Source organism: Boleophthalmus pectinirostris, unplaced genomic scaffold, assembly GCF_026225935.1.
Source record: "Boleophthalmus pectinirostris isolate CB_2022bp ecotype Guang Dong unplaced genomic scaffold, ASM2622593v1 HiC_scaffold_21, whole genome shotgun sequence".
Taxonomy (NCBI): Eukaryota; Metazoa; Chordata; class Actinopteri; order Gobiiformes; family Gobiidae; genus Boleophthalmus; species Boleophthalmus pectinirostris.
In genome coordinates this window covers 34,806,386-34,824,647 of record NW_026571175.1, presented here as the reverse complement: position 1 = coordinate 34,824,647, position 18,262 = coordinate 34,806,386, and the positions used below count along the sequence as shown (strand labels likewise).

Here is an 18,262-nt window from a genome sequence, read left to right as displayed (position 1 = left end):
GTTGAAACAGTTGGGTGATTCCGGCGTCCATCACGTCCACGTCCCTCTCGTCATGATCCCAGTCAGTGTGGTTACTGTTCCCTGGAGTTCAGTTCAGTGATGATTCTGGTCTTGGTGAAAGCTCGGACCACAGTTGATACTGATCCTTCGCCCGGGCGTCCACGATCCGTCGGCTGATCGTGGCGTAAGTCGCTCGGCGCTGTCTCCCTGTCTTGGTGAATGTGTGTTCTCCTTCTCTCATCCACTCATTCACTTTATAACAGCCTTGAGTTTAAAGTGGGCGTTGTGAGCGTGTCTCTTGACAGGTGACATTTTGATATTAAAAGAAATCACAGTATGTATTAGGGATGGGCATGATTAATCGATTAATCGATAATTGATCATTAAGAATTTCATCGATTACGTTCATTTTAATCGACAAACCGAATGTAGGTTTCTGTGTGTGTCGTGACCAAACAGGTGTGTACATGTGTCTCTGCATCAGAAGGAGCGAGACACACAAACAGTGGGTCAGTCTGTAACGAACCGAAGCACAAATGTGGATTTAACGATGATTTGTACAAGAAATTCCACACTTTCTGTTGCGTTCCGGGACAAGTGTGAGTCCATGTGCACAGTGGATAAAGCAGCACATATGTTTCTGTGTCCAGTGGGAAAAAGTTTTACCAGGTGAGAGTCGCTCAATGTCGATGACGAGCCCCCCTCCCCCCGTACGCTGTCCTGGTTTTGACAAACACAAATCTGACCTGTATTCACCTGAGTCATGTCTTTTAATCCAACAGAAGTTGAACCACATCAGCGACACAAGAGCTGGAGTTTTATCTTCGCTGAGTTTATGCAAATTAGTGATGTGGTTTTAAGTTTTGTTTCTGTGAGATTTGAACAAAACTGAATTAAACACATTATAATGTCAAACGGGCTGATGTGGCTCTAGAGTCGTTACAGTTTATATGTCGTAAAGTTGAATTTATTTATGCAGATTAGTGCAGATAGTAATAATAATGATGATAATTTTAATATAAAAACGTTAATGATTAATCGATAATCGATCGTTAATTCTTCCGACGATCGATTAAGAAAATTTCATCGAATGCCCATCCCTAGTCTGTATTACACCTGATGCTCCTGACTACGGGAGCCGTAACGCTGCAAGTGGAGCGGCTTTGTGTTTACTAAAGTCGTACCAAGACACCCAAATAAATTCATATATAAGACCTCTGGATTATAAGGCATGCAGTTGTTTTCTGATGAAATTAAAGGCTTTTAAGTGCGCCCTATGATGCGGAAAATACGGTATATAAAATTCACAATTCGGTTTCTAGTTTTGGCCTCACAGTTTTTTTATTTTTTGGACTATAAGTCGCATTTTTGACTGACTTATCTAACTGTTTCGTTTAATGCGCCTTATAGTCCAGTGCGGTTTATTTGTGAAAAAAGTTTGAGAATAGACCATTCAATGACAGTGCGCCTTATAATCCAGAGCCCCCTATAGTGCGGAGAATACGGTATTAGAAATTCTGTTAAAATCTCGTATCTTGTCTCGTCTTGTGAAAATTAACAGTTTCAGAACTACAGCAGCGCTACAAAATTAAGTGGCCTGAGTGCACTTCTTCACACTGTGGTATCGATATCGGATCGGATCCCAAAGCAACAGTATCGGAACAACACTTTCTTCACATTCCTTCTCAAAAGCTGTAGTAGTAAGACACAGATAAATAAATAAAATAAATAAAAGGGTTCAGTGGCAGTGATTTGGACTCATCCAGAAACACTTTTTCAGTTTGATCGTATTGGTCTGAGACACTCGGATTTACTCTGCTCTGAGTTAAATAAATCCTGGCCCAAAGTGTGTCTAGTATCTCAGATCAGTAACACCAAATTGAAAACGGCTTCTGGACGGGAGCGGAAACAAGAGTCCAAATGACCAAATCCTGATTTCTACATGGGACAAATCCTGGACAAATGGGAGTTACATCGTCTCGTTCCAACAAAAGGTGTCGAGTTTGATTCACTTTTGTGTCCGATGTGTAAATTCACTGCAAATTTCTCTGATCTGGCCAAGATTTTAAAACTTATATCAGGATATTCATCATATTTTCAGCTTTCTTATCGACTTTCTAGTTCTGAGATGCTTTATTCTCGTCTAGAGGTCGTTTATTGTAAGAGAACTCGTCAAGTAAAATGATCTTGCTGCTTGGACAGATCATTTCTGATAGATTTAAGTGTTTATATCTTACGTTTTGGCCAAGCTTTTTTTTTTTGCAATCTTGGCCTCTTACTGGTGTCAAATCAAAGTACTGGACCTTGGGGGACTGAGCCTTTGCCACGGCCGTCCTCACCCTCTGAAACTCTCTCCACTTCACATCAGAAACTCACTAAACAGTAAACACCTTCAAAAAAAAACTGCTCAAAACTCACCTTTCCTCCGAGCCTACAGCCCTCACACGTGTATTTTTTGTTCACTCCAAATGTGACTCAAAACAAAACCAAAAGTCTCACGAGATCATTTTTCTCCCATGTGCTCGATCTTGTAGCATGAGATTGTTTTTTAATCTGTGTCACCAAATTTAATATCACGTTATTTCAATATTTTTGCACTTTTATTTCATTGTCCTTCCTTGAAGAGATTAAAAAAACACCACAAACGTAAACTCAGTCCTGCTTTAGTGTTGAAAATGTAGTGACCAGGGACGAGACGAGACAATTTCATAATTCAGTTTCCAGTTTCCTCAGTTTTTTTATTTTTTTTTTTCCATTCTAATACTTGCTGGAATTGTAAGAGATGTAACTCACCGATACTTAACCCTTTTTTTGTCAAATTTTGGATTGACACAAAGCAAAAAAAATTTTTTTCCTCAGTTTTTCTCTTGCGTGGCACAAGATCTTGTACCATCCCTATAAAAAAGCAACACAATTGTAGTGCAGTCTCCAAAAAAAAAAAGCTAAAACATACCAAAAATACTTTTGGCGATATATGAAAACTGTATCACCAAATTTTGTATCACGATATTTCAATATTTTTGCACTTTTAGAGATTAAAAAAACACCACAAACGTAAACTTAGCCCTGCTTCAGTGTTGAAACTGTAGAACAGTAACCAGGGACGAGACGAGACACAATTTCCACGAGACGAGATGCGAGATTTTAACAGAAATTTCATGATTCAGTTTCCAGTTTTGGCCGCCTCACATTTTTTATTTGTTTGATTTCATATTGTTGTCTCCAAAAAAAAAAGCTAGAAATACCAAAAATACTCTTGGTGATATATCAAATCTGTAGCACCAAATTTAGTATCATGATGTTTCAATATTTTTGCACTTTTAGAGATTAAAAAAACACCACAAACCAAAATTTAGCCCTGTTTTGGGGGTTACGAGAAACAAGATTTTAACAGAATTCCTAATATATAAATTTCATGATTCAGTTTCCAGTTTTGGCCTCACCATTTTTTTATTTCTTTGAGTTCATATTGTTGGTTCCATTCTCGTACTTTTTGGAACTGTAAGAGATGTAACTCACCGATACTTGAACAATATTTTTGCACTTTTAGAGATTAAAAAAACACCACAAACCAAAGTTTAGTCCTGCTTTAATGTTGAAACAGTAGAACAGTAACCAGGGACGAGACGAGACACAATTTCCACAAGACGAGATCCGAGATTTTAACAGAATTCCTAATACATAAATTTCACGATTCAGTGACGATTGCAGTTTTGGCCTCACAGTTTTTGATTTCTTTAATTTCATATTGTTGTTTCCATTCTAATATTTTTGGAGCTGTTAGAGATGTAACTCACCGATACTTAACCCTTTTTGTCCAATTTTGGATTGACACAAAACAAAAAAAATAATTTTTTTTTTTCTCAGTTTTTCTCTTGTCCCATCCCCATAACAAAACAACAAAATTTGAGTGTGGTCTTCAAAAAAAGCTAAAAATGCCAGAAATACTCTTGGTGATATATCGAAACTGCAGCACCAAATTTAGATTCACGATATTTCAATATTTTTAGAGATTTAAAAAACACCACAAACCAAAGTTTAGTCCTGCTTTAGTGATGAAATTGTAGAATAGTAACCAGGGACGGGATGAGACGAGATACGACGTTTTAACAGAAATTTCGCGATTCAGTTTCCAGTTTTGGCCTCATAGGTTTTTATTTCATATCGTTGTTTGTATTCTAATACTTTTTATAACTGTAGGAATTGTAACTCACCCATACTTAACCCTTTTTGTCCAATCTAAGTGACAAAAAAACAAAAAAAAACTCTCACATGATCATTTTTCTTTTGTGTGTGTAAACTTAGCTGTAGTTTTGAAACTGTAAATTTCCACAAGACGAGAATTTTTTTAACAGATGATTTTAACAGAATCCCTAATATAGAAATTTCACGATTTAATTTCCAGTTTTGGCCTCACCATTTTTTATTTCTTTGAGTTCATATTGTTGTTTTCATCCTAATACTTTTTGGAACTGTAAGAGATGTAACTCACAATATTTTTGCACTTTTAGAGATTAAAAAAACACCACAAACCAAAGTTTAGTCCTGCTTTAATGTTGAAACAGTAGAACAGTAACCAGGGACGAGACGAGACACAATTTCCACAAGACGAGATCCGAGATTTTAACAGAAATTTCACAATTCAATTTCGAGTTTTGGCCTCACAGGTTTTTATTTCATATTGTTGTTTGTATTCTAATACTTTTTGGAACTGTAAGAGTTGTAACTCACCCATACGTAACAATTTTTTGTCCAATCTAAGTGACAAAAAAGCAAAAAAAAAACTCTCACAAGATCAAGAAGTGTGTGTAAACTTAGCTGTAGTTTTGAAACTGTAAATTTCCACAAGACGAGACGAGATACGAAATTTTAACAGAATTCCTAATATAGAAATTTCACGATTCAATTTCCAGTTTTGGCCTCACCATTTTTTATTTCTTTGAGTTCATATTGTTGTTTTCATCCTAATACTTTCTGGAACTGTAAAAGATGTAACTCACCGATACTTGACAATATTTTGTCCTATTTTTGACTGACACAAAACAAAAAATATATATAAACACCACAAGAACATTTTTCTCTTGTGTGCACGAGATCTTATACCATCGAAAAAAATCATGATATTTCAATATTTTTGCACTTTTAGAGATTAAAAAAACACCACAAACCAAAGTTTAGTCCTGCTTTAATGTTGAAACAGTAGAACAGTAACCAGGGACGAGACGAGACACAATTTCCACGAGACGAGATCCGAGATTTTAACAGAATTCCTAATACATAAATTTCACGATTCAGTGACGATTGCAGTTTTGGCCTCACAGTTTTTGATTTCTTTAATTTCATATTGTTGTTTCCATTCTAATATTTTTTGGAGCTGTTAGAGATGTAACTCACCGATACTTAACCCTTTTTGTCAAATTTTGGAGTTTGAAGTTTAGTCCTGCTTTAATGTTGAAACAGTAGAAGTAGAACTGTAAATTTCCACAAGACGAGACGAGATACGAAATTTTAACAGAATCCCTAATATAGAAATTTCACGATTCAATTTCGAGCTTTGACCTCCTCACAGTTTTGCATTTCTTTAATTTCATATTGTTGTTTCCATTGTAATACATTTTGGAACTGTAAGAGACGTAACTCGGTGATACTTAACCATTTTTTGCTCAATCCAAAAGCGACACAAACAAAAACAAAACTCTCACGATCGTTTTTCTCTCGCGCTCGATCGCGTCCAAAAACCCTCCTCCACTCCTGAAACTCAAACAGATCTGACTCAAATCCGACTCGCACTTCAAAGTTGTAAAGGCGTTTTTTGCCGTCCCTGCGCAGACCCCGGCTCCCCAGGCTCGGCGTTGGCAGAGCTTTACGGATGTAGTGTTTTTTAGTCTGGCGCGAGTCGGTGTCCGCTGCCATATGGTGCCCGCTGCGAGGGAACAGGCTAAATTTAAACCGAAAGCGCAGGCTGGTACGGCTCGCTCTTATTTACGCCTCATCTGCAGGTTTGTTTTATCACGAAATAAATCTGTCACCGTAATTACGATCGATTATTGTGTGTAATTTTACTTTTTTTGTAGGATTAAAGGTGCGTTGTGTAACTTTTCTGCTGGAGGATCCGTCAAATTCTTTTTTACGTTTAGACATTTTTGTTTTGATTAGATTATTTCGCAGTACGGTTTTAAATTTTTGTATCACTAATTCACTTTAGAGACCAAACCAGACCAATTTAAAGGTCCGTAGTTTACCGTAGTTTTCGGATTACGAGTCGCTCCGGAGTATAAGTCGCTCCAACCAAAAAATGTGACATGAAGAAGAAAAAAAAACAAATATAAATCGCACTTTTTGGGGAAATGTAAAGTGTAAAACCCTCTGGACTTTTGTTATCCTAAATCTTTGTTAGTCCTGGTTTAGTTCCAGACTAGTTTAGTTTTAATCCAAGTTGAGTCCTGGTTTAGACGCTTCTGGTTTAGTTCTAGTTTAGTCCTTGCGTAGTCCTGGTCTAGTCCTGGTTTAGTCTTGGTTTAGTCCTGATGTTGGTCTGGTTTAGATGGTTTAGATCTGACATAATCCTGGTTTAGTCTTGGTTTAGTCTTGGTTTAGTCCTGATGTTGGTCTGGTTTAGATGGTTTAGATCTGACATAATCCTGGTTTAGTCTTGGTTTAGTCCTGATGTTGGTCTGGTTTAGATGGTTTAGATCTGACATAATCCTGGTTTAGTCCCAGATCTGATTCAATTCTAGTTTTTTTTTTTCTTTTTTTTTTTTCCAATTTATAGTTTAGTCCACTTTTGTTCTGGATTTAGTCCTAGTTTAGACCAGTTTTAGACCCATCTAAACTTTTTTGTTTGCTTGTTTGTTTTTTTCCTTGTTTAGACTGGTTATAGTCCTGGAATCCTAAATGTTTGGTTTAGTTCTGGACTAGTTTAGTTTAATCCAAGTTGAGTCCTGGTTTAGTCGCTTCTGGTTTAGTTCTAGATTAGTCCTGTTTTAATCCTGGTTTAGTCCTGATGTTGGTCTGGTTTAGATGGTTTAGATCTGTCATAATCCTGGTTTAGTCCCAGATCTGATTCTAGAATTATAGAAATCTTTGTTAGTCCTGGTTTAGTTCTGGACTAGTTTAGTTTTAATTCTAGTTGAGTCCTGGTTTAGTCACTTCTGGTTTAGTTTTAGTTTAGTCCTTGGGTAGTCCTGGTCTACTTCTGGTTTAGTTTTATCTTAGTCATGGTTTAGTCCTGGTTTAGTCTTTGTTTAGTCCTGATGTTGGTCTGGTTTAGATCTTTCATAATCCTGGTTTAGTCCCAGAGTTGGTTAAATTCTAGTTTTTATTTTAATTTAATTTTATTTCTTTTTTTTACATAGTTTAATCCACTTTTGGTCTAGTTAAGTCCGGTATTAGTTCCATCTAAAGTTTTTTATTTTCTTTTTTTTTCTCTTTGTTTAGACCAGTTATAGTCCTGGAATCCTAAATCTTTTTAAGTCCTGGTTTGTTCTGGACTAGTTTAGTTTTAATATTAGCTGAGCCCTGGTTTAGTTCTAGTTTAGTCCTGGTTTAGTCCTGGTTTAGTCCTGGTCTAATCCTGGTTTAGTCTTGGTTTAGTCCTGCTGTTGGTCTGGTTTGGATAGTTTAGATTTGCCATAATCCTGGTTTAGTCCCAGAGCTGGTTCAGTTCTAATTTATATTTTTTTAGTTCTACTTTAATCCTTGGGTAATCCTGGTCTAATCCTGATTTAGTTTTAGTTTAGTCCTGGTTTAGTCCCAGTTTAGTCCTGGTTTAGTCCCAGTTTACTCCCGGTTTAGTCTTGGTTTAGTCCTGGTCTAGTCCTGGTTTAGTTTTAGCTTAGTCTTCTTTTAGTCCTGGTTTAGTTTTATCTTAGTCCTCTTTTAGTCCTGGTTTAATCTTTATTTAGTCTTAGTTTAGTTCTGGTTTAGTCCCAGTTTAGTCCTGGTCTAGTCCTGGTTTAGATTAAGCTTAGTCCTCTTTTAGTCCTGGTTTAGTTTTATCTTAGTCCTCTTTTAGTCCTGGTTTAGTTTTATCTTAGTCCTCTTTTAGTCCTGGTTTAGTTTTATCTTAGTCCTCTTTTAGTCCTGGTTTAATCTTTATTTAGTCTTAGTTTAGTTCTGGTTTAGTCCCAGTTTAGTCCTGGTTTAGTCCCAGTTTACTCCCGGTTTAGTCTTGGTTTAGTCCTGGTCTAGTCCTGGTTTAGTTTTATCTTAGTCCTCTTTTAGTCCTGGTTTAGTTTTATCTTAGTCCTCTTTTAGTCCTGGTTTAATCTTTATTTAGTCTTAGTTTAGTTCTGGTTTAGTCCCGGTTTAGTCCTGGTTTAGTCCTGTAACTTTTTGCTCAAATTTGATCTACTTTCGAAACTCGATCGGTTTAGTTTCTGAGTTTCAATAACATCTCCATGGAAACTAGAAAATTCTCCCACCCTCTACCAGAAAAAAGTTACACAGTGCATCTTTAACAAATAAAACAAAATCCTCGTATGCAGATGTGTGTTTTTTCTTTCTTTATTTTTTGCCGTTGTGTCTTTGGGCTGGACACGTCGTCTCTGAAGCCGGCGCGCAGGACGACTCCGCTGATTTATTCGGCGCCATTTGAAACCATTGAAAGCACACTTAGCCTAATGCACTGCGCTGGGGCCATAAATTAACTTAACGCACTGCTCCGTCTGGGCTTTTAAAGATTTACACCAGGTTCAAATATTGCCTTCAGAAAAAAGTTCCAAAGTGTGACGACGAAACTGTTTTCATAACTGTGTGCATGCCCGTGTTTTTACCCCGGACGAGACGGCGAGACTTCGAGAAGGCGCATGTTTATCGGTCCATTTTCAATCTGTTTTTCTCTGTTAACTTCATTTCCGAAAAAATACAAACTGAGATGAATTCTTGAATAAATTTTGATGTTTTATCTGTATAGTTTTAACGTGATGTGAGCTTTTTTTTTTTTTTTCTGGCATGGTTTGGTGATGCATGCAGGTTTAGTTTTCAGTCCATAGGGGGCGCCTTGGTTGATCTTTTCAAGTCTTTTGAACCGTATCGCTTTTGTTTCTGGTTCTGATATTGTCGTGTTTTAGGCTGATGTTCAGACTGCAGCCTGAAGTGACCCAAATCCAATTTTTTTGGCCCCTGTGCTCCTGTGTCTGATCTTTTATTGACAGTCTGAAGGACACAGATCCGATTTTTTCAAATGTGACCCAGGACACTTGGATATGTGCTCCTGAAACTGATACATATCTGATCTTTTGACATGTGACTTCAGTCTGAACGGCCAAAGCGCATTCATCCACCTACACGTTATCAACAAGACACAAACGTCACTATTCTGCGCTGAAGTCGGCGAAAATTGTTAATAAACTCCGTGTCACTGAAGTGAAGCACATCACATCACCACATCACACTCACACAACCACAAAACCACGACCAAAAACCTCGTCCTTCTCCTTCTCAATCTCCTCCTTAAAACAAGTAAGTTGTTCATGTTCTGGCTCCGGTACGAGAGGAACTTTAAAATCTCCAGGTGCTCGATGCTGCGTCCATGTTTGGACAACTTCTGTAAACACAGAGACGCTCGCTGCGGTTGACGTCGTCGTGTCTCCAGTGTCACATGTGGGACATTTTCGGGACGTTTAATGTTCACACTGGAGTCACATACAAGTCACATTTAATTGGAAATGTGAACGACCTCGAAAAAACATCAGATTTCACAAAAAAATCGGAATTGAGCGTTAAGCCCTGCAGTCTGAACGTAGCCTTAGTTTTGGGGTTCGGACGTCGTAATCGTGTGGTTGTTGGATGTTCTAACAGCGGAAAACGGCTCGAGAAACGGGCTTCGGAAGTTTGCGAACTCCTTAAATGCAAAAGGGAATCAGATCTCGTTCAAACTGTTTTCCTTCGCAACGGAATTGAAAATAGTGAAATCTGAAGTCGATGTGTTCAACCAAAAGAAACAAAGGAAAATACAAAATAAAAAACCCACATCAGCACGAGGAATTAGTTTTTTTCTTTTTTCTGGTAGAGGCTCGGACATTTTCTAAGATGTATTGAAACTGAAACTAAATCGATCAACAACCAAACCGTACAAACTGTTTCTCTTCCCAACAGAATTGAAAAATACTGAAAGGTGAAGGCGATGGGCAGAATTGATCCACAGGAAGAACCAAAAAGGAAACATTTGACTGCAAAATCCCGATCCCTCGCTCAATCTTGGTTACGAATTTTAAAAGTCAACGCCAAAGCGAAAGGCACCAACTGTTCACCAAGAAACAACTTCCACTGCAAAGAGACCAAGACGTGATGTTGCTGTAAAACCACAAGAACAAGAAAGTGCAGCTCAGTCTGTTTGTCTTCTGCACCTCTCGCTTAACAAACAGGATTTTGTTTTGTCGTCGCTCCACATTGCTCTCTGCAAACTCAGGATGATTTAGGCAGTCAAAGGTTTTCTTTTTGGTTCTTCCTGTGGATCAGTCCTGCCCATCACCTTCACCTTTCACTATTTTTCAATTCCGTTGGGAAGAGAAACAGTTTGGTCCCAGAGCTGGTTCAGTTTTTTAGTTTTTGGTTAGTCCAGGCCCTGGTTGAGTTTTAGCTTAGTCCTGGTTTAGTCCTGTGACTTTTTTTGTATCGATACCTGTTCAAATAAGTATCTAGTTTTGAAACTAGTTTTAAGATCGATTTAGTTTCTGAGTTTCAATAACATCTCCATGGAAACTAGAAAATGTTCGACCCTCTACCAGAAAAAATTTACACAATGCATCTTTAACGAGTAACGAGGTGTGGGTTTTTTTGTTTTCCCCTTTGTTTCTTTTGGTTGAACACGTCGCCTTCGCCTTTCACTATTTTTCAATTCCGTTGGGAAGAGAAACAGTTTGAACGGAGGTTTGAGTCACACACATCTGATTCACTTTTGCAGTTATGAAGTTCGCAAACAAATTTCTCGAGTCGTTTTCCGCTGTTAGGATCCAACAACCGCACAACTAACGATGTCGGAATCCCAAAACTAAAATATGACAATATCAGAACCAGAAACAAAAGCGATATGGTTCAAAAGACTTGAAAAGATCGACTGGAAAATCAAACACGGCGGTTTGATGCTCACTTTTTCAGAGGATCCTTCCCAGTATGGATTGCGCGATGACCGGACGTCTGAAATTCTTGGTGCATGTTATTTCGTCCTGCTGCTTCACTGTGATTGGTTAGATTCGCCTGTCACTCAAAGCATGACCGATAAGAGGAGTGGGCGGGGAAAGTGGACGCATGTGTTTGTGTTTGAGCAAAGAGAAATGAGATGGCTTTGTATCAGCATGGCAGTTTATACGGCTGAATTACCACCTGCCACTTATTCAATCTTTTTTTACTGGCTTAAAATCTGTAAAAATCGCATACAGTTTGCAGTGGTCCAAAGTTATTTTTGGCTTTTTTGATCTGAATCTTCTGGAGACGTTCATTTTAACCCACTGACGCCGGATGCTGTGCAGCGCAGCACTGAGTCTCCTGCTGGTGTTCCGGATTGTCTGGCGATCAGCGTAACTGGTAAAGGCGGGGCCACGTCTGGAAGCATGGGGGGGGCGTGTCCTCCTCTCACCTCCATTCACTCCCACAGAGAGACGCAAAACTGCCGGAGCTGTACTGTCGCACTGAACCTTCTTTATCCTGGCGTATTATTTCCCCATTGAAAAATAATCCAAATGTCCCGCACATGTTCCCATCAAGACCTGGTTTGAAGTTCTTTACTGCAGCGCATGAACGCGATTAACCACTTGATCTGGTCGCTGTTCCAGACGCTCCTATAACAAGTGCCATATCACTGCGTCATGTAACAAATAAACATGGTCAAGCACAAAAATGTTGTCCGTGTCTTCACTGTCATTGACACTGTCAGCATTTTTGTGTTTGACCATGTTTATTTGTTACACGACAGTGAGTGTGTTTACATGCACATCAATAACCCGGTTATTAGCCATATCCCGGTTCTGTCAGTATTCGTGTTACTGCGTTTACATGCGCACTGAGAAACCGGGACACTCATATCCACGTGTACATGATCAAATGGAGTATCCTGGTTTCTTGACATAATCTTACAAATGCGCAGGCGCAAAAATTAACTTAAATCTATTTCATAAACCAGGAAAAATACAAACCGTGAGCTCCTTTAGCATAAGATGCTAAGGAGCTACGAGATCTCCCACAATCCACTGTGCAGATTCTTCATTAAAATCTTCTGCATAAATAAACTCAACTTTACAACATATAAACCATAAACACTATAGACACATCAGCCTGTTTGATCAGATAATTCAGCTCTGATCACATTTGTTTACGTTTTACAGAAACGAAACTTAAGACCGTTTGGCTAATTAGCATAAACTGTTAGCGGCGATAAAAACAACTCGCTCCTTGTGCCGCTGATGTGATCAGTTTCTTTTTTGGACTGAAATGAACGACGTGCTGTGGAGTTATGTGTCGTTATTTCTGTGACAGACAGTTTTCAGGTGGCTAATGTGATGGTAAGTTGTGTTCTGTGCGTATAGAGTTTAGGAGCTACAGTAACCCGGTTCATGTAATTTTAGTTTTTCATCAGCGGGTCATCATAACGCATGTATACGCATTGTGATATGTCACCTGTTATAGGAGCGTCTGGAACAGCGACCAGATCAAGTGGTTCATGCGCTGATAGTGAAGAGCAACGTTTGTTACTTCAAACCAGGTCTTGATGGGAACATGTGCGGGAAACATTTGGATTATTTTTCAATGGGGAAATAATACGCATCAATGGGTTAAAGATATTTCTACGCCAGAGCCAATGTGAGAATTTACTTTATCTACAAAGTACCGTATTTTCCAGGCAATTAGACGCGCTCTTAAGCCACTAACCGCATCAAAAAAACGACCGCACGCCACAATCCAGAGCGCCCCATACGCGAATCCACTCGAGTGTCCCAGTACGACTTCAGTAAACTACAAAGCCGCAAACACACACGGAGCAGACAGCGACCGCACAGAGAAACACACCCACAGACACACTCATCACTCCACGCCGACGAGGAACGGAACGGAGGAACGAACCGAAAAATCGAGCGCGACGTGCCGCTTCTAGACACGACTGAACAACTGAGTCACTGCGAACACGCCGACAATCCGTTGGTCCCAGACACACCCTCCCTACACGCCACAACTGAACAAAGCCCAGAGTCACCGTGAACGAACAAACAAACAAAACCACTCACCCATCACACTGTTGGGTTTCATTTAAAGTCCCACGCGGTTTATTTGTTTGTTTAAAAAAGTTCGAAAATAGACCATTTAATGACAGTGCGTCTTATAATCCAGAGCGCCTAATAGTGCGGAAAATACGGTAAATTAAATATTGGAAATAGAGGTCGAAACTGTTTTTTTTGTTTGACACTAAAACGGAATCATGAAATAACACACTGTTTTCCTGTTTTATTGCTTTTCGCCTTAGTTGAAATTCAAAATAACGAATGTACACGGACCAATGTGCCGGTTTTCCAACACTTTTTAGTATCACTATTCCGACACGTCATGTATAGTATTCTCCGCAAATAGTTATGTAGTATAATACACTGTCACATTAATATTATTCATGTCGGAAAAATTGAATGTTTAAAAAGTAGTGAAGTGCCACTACTCCGACAATGGAAAACAAAAAAAGTCGAAGTAGTGGGACGCTTGAAAATAATGTTTATGCCGCTGCTCCGACAATTAGACGTTAATGTTTAAATCGTGGCATGTCGGAATAGCAGCATGTCACCGCTCCACAGCATGGCATAATGTGTCTTGCCTAGAGATGTAACAATAACCGAAATATTGTGATATCGTATCGTCAAAGTTCTCACAATAACATCATGGACCATCACAATATATCGAATTACAAGTTTGTTTAAATGAAGAGTTTGGTGCAGCAAAAACCTAAAAAAAACAGAGGGAACTACACAGACCATGATAATCCGTGTGTCATTCGTTTATTCGTTTTTCAAAATAAAACCAAAATTAAGAAAAAGAAAAAACAACAGTTTTCTTCATTATTTGTCTCCAAAACCAAAATGAGAAAAATGATAACGATTCGTTTTTTTTTAGTTTTCGATTTTGTGTTTAAATGAAAAATGGAAAAAACAGATAACAGACTTTCTCGTTTCTGTGACTTAAACTGTGATGCCGGACTGACTGAACCAGGACTGGGACAGGACTGAGAGGGACTGAGACCGGGACTGAGACCGGGACTGGAGACCGGGACTGAGACCGGGACTGAGACCGGGACCAGACTGGACTGAGACCGGGACTGACTGAGGACCGGGACTGAGACCGGGACGGGACTGAGACCGGGACTGAGACCGGGACCGGGACTGAGACTTGGACCCGACTGGAACCAGACCAGGACTGAAAAACTGGGACTGGCTTCAAGTCCGGACTGGTTCAGTCCTGGTTCCTGGTTCAGTCCTGGTTCAGTCCTGTTCAGTCCTGGTTTCAGTCCTGGTTTAGTCCTGGTTCAGTCCTGGTTCAGTCCTGGTTCAGTCCTGGTTCAGTCCTGGTTCAGTCCTGGTTCAGTCCTGGTTCAGTCCTGGTTTAGTCCTGGTTCAGTCCTGGTTCAGTCCTGGTTTAGTCCTGGTTCAGTCCTGGTTCAGTCCGTACGCGGTACAAAAGTCCGACATCACAGTTTAAGTCATGTCGTTTTTTTTTCCATTCTTCATTTAAACACAAAATCGAAAAACTGAAAAATCGAATCATTATCTGTTTTTTCATTTTGGTTTTGGAGACAAATAATGAAAAAAACTGTTGTTTTTTCTTTTTCTTACTTTTGATTTTATATTGAAAAACGAATAAACAAACGATACACAGATTCATGATCCTTTGCTCCATTTCAGTGCAGACGACAAGAAGAAATAACAGTTCCAACACTTTTAAGTCTTAATTCTTTTGGATTAAATCTTGTCAAGGCATTTTAAGAGAAAAAAGTCGCATATTCACAGTTTTATCTGTTTATCCTCCACAAAATATCGCAATAAATATCGTATCGTGAGATGTATATCGTGAAAATATCGAACAGAGATTTGGATATCGTTACATCCCTAGTCTTGCTTTTTTACAGATGTTTTATATAAGCCGCTGTAGTCCTCTGTGTACTGCGCTGTTCGTTGTCCGATAATCAGGAAGTGCACGTTAGCATGCTTTCCCCAGACAGCAAAACTAAGCTCTGAAAGTCTCTGAAAGCTACGAAAAACGCTTAGAAACTCATCACGGTGAATAATTAGGAAGCTCTGAAAGCCTAAGGTAAGTGAGGAATAACTTTGGAGCACCGCGAAACTCCTAAAACGAAACATTTCTCGGCACAGCGGCTTTAATAAACGGCGCGATCTGAACGGCATGTCGCGGTTACCGATGCAGTGTGCGGTGTATGACGGGCCGTATTGATTTGAAGTTATGTTTTTATCCGCGCTGCTTTACGGCGCCTCCGTCTTGGCTGTAAATCCGACTCGGGGCTGTTTAATTCTGGATCTGGCATTAGTTTTCCTTAAATCACGGCTTCGGTCCGATCGATCTCAAACCCGACGCTTGACTAATTGCATGTGAACCGAGAGCGTCGTTAAAACAGCCTGTTCCGCCGTCGTGAAATATGCACATCATAAAACGGAATATCATAAAGAAATGGGACGCGATCAGACGACAGGAAAGGACTGCGCCGTCTGAGGGATCCGGGTCTGGTTTAGTCCTGGTTTAGTCCTGATGTGGGTCTGGTTTAGTCCTGATGTGGGTCTGGTTTAGTCCTGATGTGGGTCTGGTTTAGTCCTGATGTGGGTCTAGTTTAGTCCTGGTTTAGTCCTGATGTGGGTCTGGATTAGTCCTGATGTGGGTCTGGATTAGTCCTGGTTTAGTCCTGATGTGGGTCTGGTTTAGTCCTGATGTGGGTCTGGTTTAGTCCTGATGTGGTCTGGTTTAGTCCTGATGTGGGTCTGGTTTAGTCCTGGTTTAGTCCTGATGTGGGTCTAGTTTAGTCCTGGTTTAGTCCTGATGTGGGTCTGGTTTAGTCCTGGTTTAGTCCTGATGTGGGTCTGGATTAGTCCTGGTTTAGTCCTGATGTGGGTCTGGTTTAGTCCTGGTTTAGTCCTAATGTGGGTCTGGTTTAGTCCTGATGTGGGTCTGGAGTTTAGTCCTGGTTTAGTCCTGATGTGGGTCTGGTTTAGTCCTGATAGTGGGTCTGGTTTAGTCCTGGTTTAGTCCTGATGTGGGTCTGGTTTAGTCCTGATGTGGGTCTGGTTTAGTCCTGATGTGGGTCTGGTTTAGTCCTGGTTTAGTCCTGATGTGGGTCTGGTTTAGTCCTGATGTGGGTCTGGTTTAGTCCTGATGTGGGGTAGTCTGGTTTAGTCCTGATGTGGGTCTGGTTTAGTCCTGGTTTAGTCCTGATGTGGTTTAGTCCTGGTTTAGTCCTGATGTGGGTCTGGTTTAGTCCTGGTTTAGTCCTGATGTGGGTCTGGTTTAGTCCTGATGTGGGTCTGGTTTAGTCCTGGTTTAGTCCTGATGTGGGTCTGGTTTAGTCCTGATGTGGGTCTGGTTTAGTCCTGATGTGGGTCTGGTTTAGTCCTAATGTGGGTCTGGTTTAGTCCTGATGTGCTCTGGGTTAGTCCGGGTTTAGTCCTGATTTAGGTCTGGTTTAGATGGTTTAGACCTGTCATAATAATAAAATGTCATAGTCTTATCTTAGTCCCGGTTTAGACCTTGTTTAGTCCTGGTTTAGTCCTGGTTTAATTGTGTCTTATTGTGAGACCCACAGTTCAGACTTGGTTTCTTCTCTAACAGCTCATCTCTGTTTTTTTTTCTCTTTTCTTTTTTCAGTCTCCGGTGCTGAAGACCCAGACAATCACCATCTCCGACGTCACCAACTCTCTGCGAGGAACCGTGGCCTACAAGGAGATGCCTCTGGTCCACACCGAGACCAAGACCATCACCTACGAGTCCGCTCAGGTGGGGCCAGACACGGGCTCTTAAATCCTGTTCTAACGCCGCTTCTTTAGACCAACAGCTTTGGTTCTTTTTACAGATAAGACGTTAGGAAATGTGTTTAACGTTTTAGCTCAGGGGTCTTCAACCTGCAGCTCGCCAAGGGATTTCTGAATTACGCTTATTGTGCAATTGAATAAGTAAAATTTGATGAATTAAATGCCTATAACCACTGTTCTGTCACCACTGTACGTGTTTAATTTTAATGTCCAACTTTGTACTTTAATAAATGGCATCAAACTGCACTTCATCTAAGGCTCGCCGTGGCTCTTATATTCACTCAATTTACTATGACTACCGTATTTTCCGGAGTATAAGTCGCACCAGCCAGAAAATGCGTAATGAAAAGAAAAAAATACTGTATTTTCCGGGCTATTAGACGCGCTCTTAAGCCTCTAACCGCATAAAAACGATGCGCCACAATCCAGAGCGCCCCATACACGAATCCACTCGGGTGTCCCAGTACGACTTCAGTAAACTACAAAGCCGCAAACACACGGAGCAGACAGCGACCGCACAGAGAAACACCCACAGACACACTCATCACTCGCCGACGAGGAACGAACGAAAAAGCAGCGAGCGCGACGTGCCGCTTCTAGACACGACTGAACAACTGAGTCACTGCGAACACGCCGACAATCCGTTGGTCCCAGACAGCACCTCCCTACACGCCACAACTGAACAAAGCCCAGAGTCACCGTGAACGAACAAACAAACAAAACCACTCACCCATCACACTGTTGGGTTTCATTTAATGCAAGGCAAGTTTATTTGTACAGCACAATTCGTACACAAAGTAATTCAAAGTGCTTTACAGAATAAGAAATACATTAAAATCATAATAAAAACAAATCAAAACATAAATAATCATAAAGATTAAAATTAAAAAAGAGAGACATAAATTAGAGAGAAGAGTGCGGAATGAAAACCTTTCAGTCATATGCACAGTTAAACAGAAAAGTTTTGAGCCTGGATTTAAACAGCGTCAAAGTCGAGTCTGTCTCACATGTTCAGGAAGACTGTTCCAGCTTCCCACGTGGTTTATTTGAGAAAAAAGTTCGAAAATAGACCATTTAATGACGCCTTATAATCCAGAGCACCTAATAGTGGGGAAAATACGGTCTATAAGTCGCATTTTTGGGGAAATGTATTTTGTAAAATCAGAGACCAGGAACCGACATTTCATCTTGAAAGTCAAGTTCTAGTAAAAACAATAGAACAGAGAACAACAGACTGAACAGGCGTCAATATGTTA

The 18,262-nt window shown here is 40.0% G+C and overlaps 1 protein-coding gene across 2 annotated transcripts in view; it reads left to right on the top strand.

The window, feature by feature from the left end:
* epb41a (erythrocyte membrane protein band 4.1a) overlaps positions 1–18,262 on the top strand; it is a 131,943-nt gene that overhangs the window by 78,638 nt on the left and 35,043 nt on the right. For both annotated transcript variants that reach the window (XM_055157500.1, XM_055157501.1), the window contains exon 13: positions 16,843–16,971. In XM_055157500.1, the coding sequence (XP_055013475.1) occupies positions 16,843–16,971 (129 nt within the window). The remainder of the gene's footprint in view (positions 1–16,842; positions 16,972–18,262) is intronic.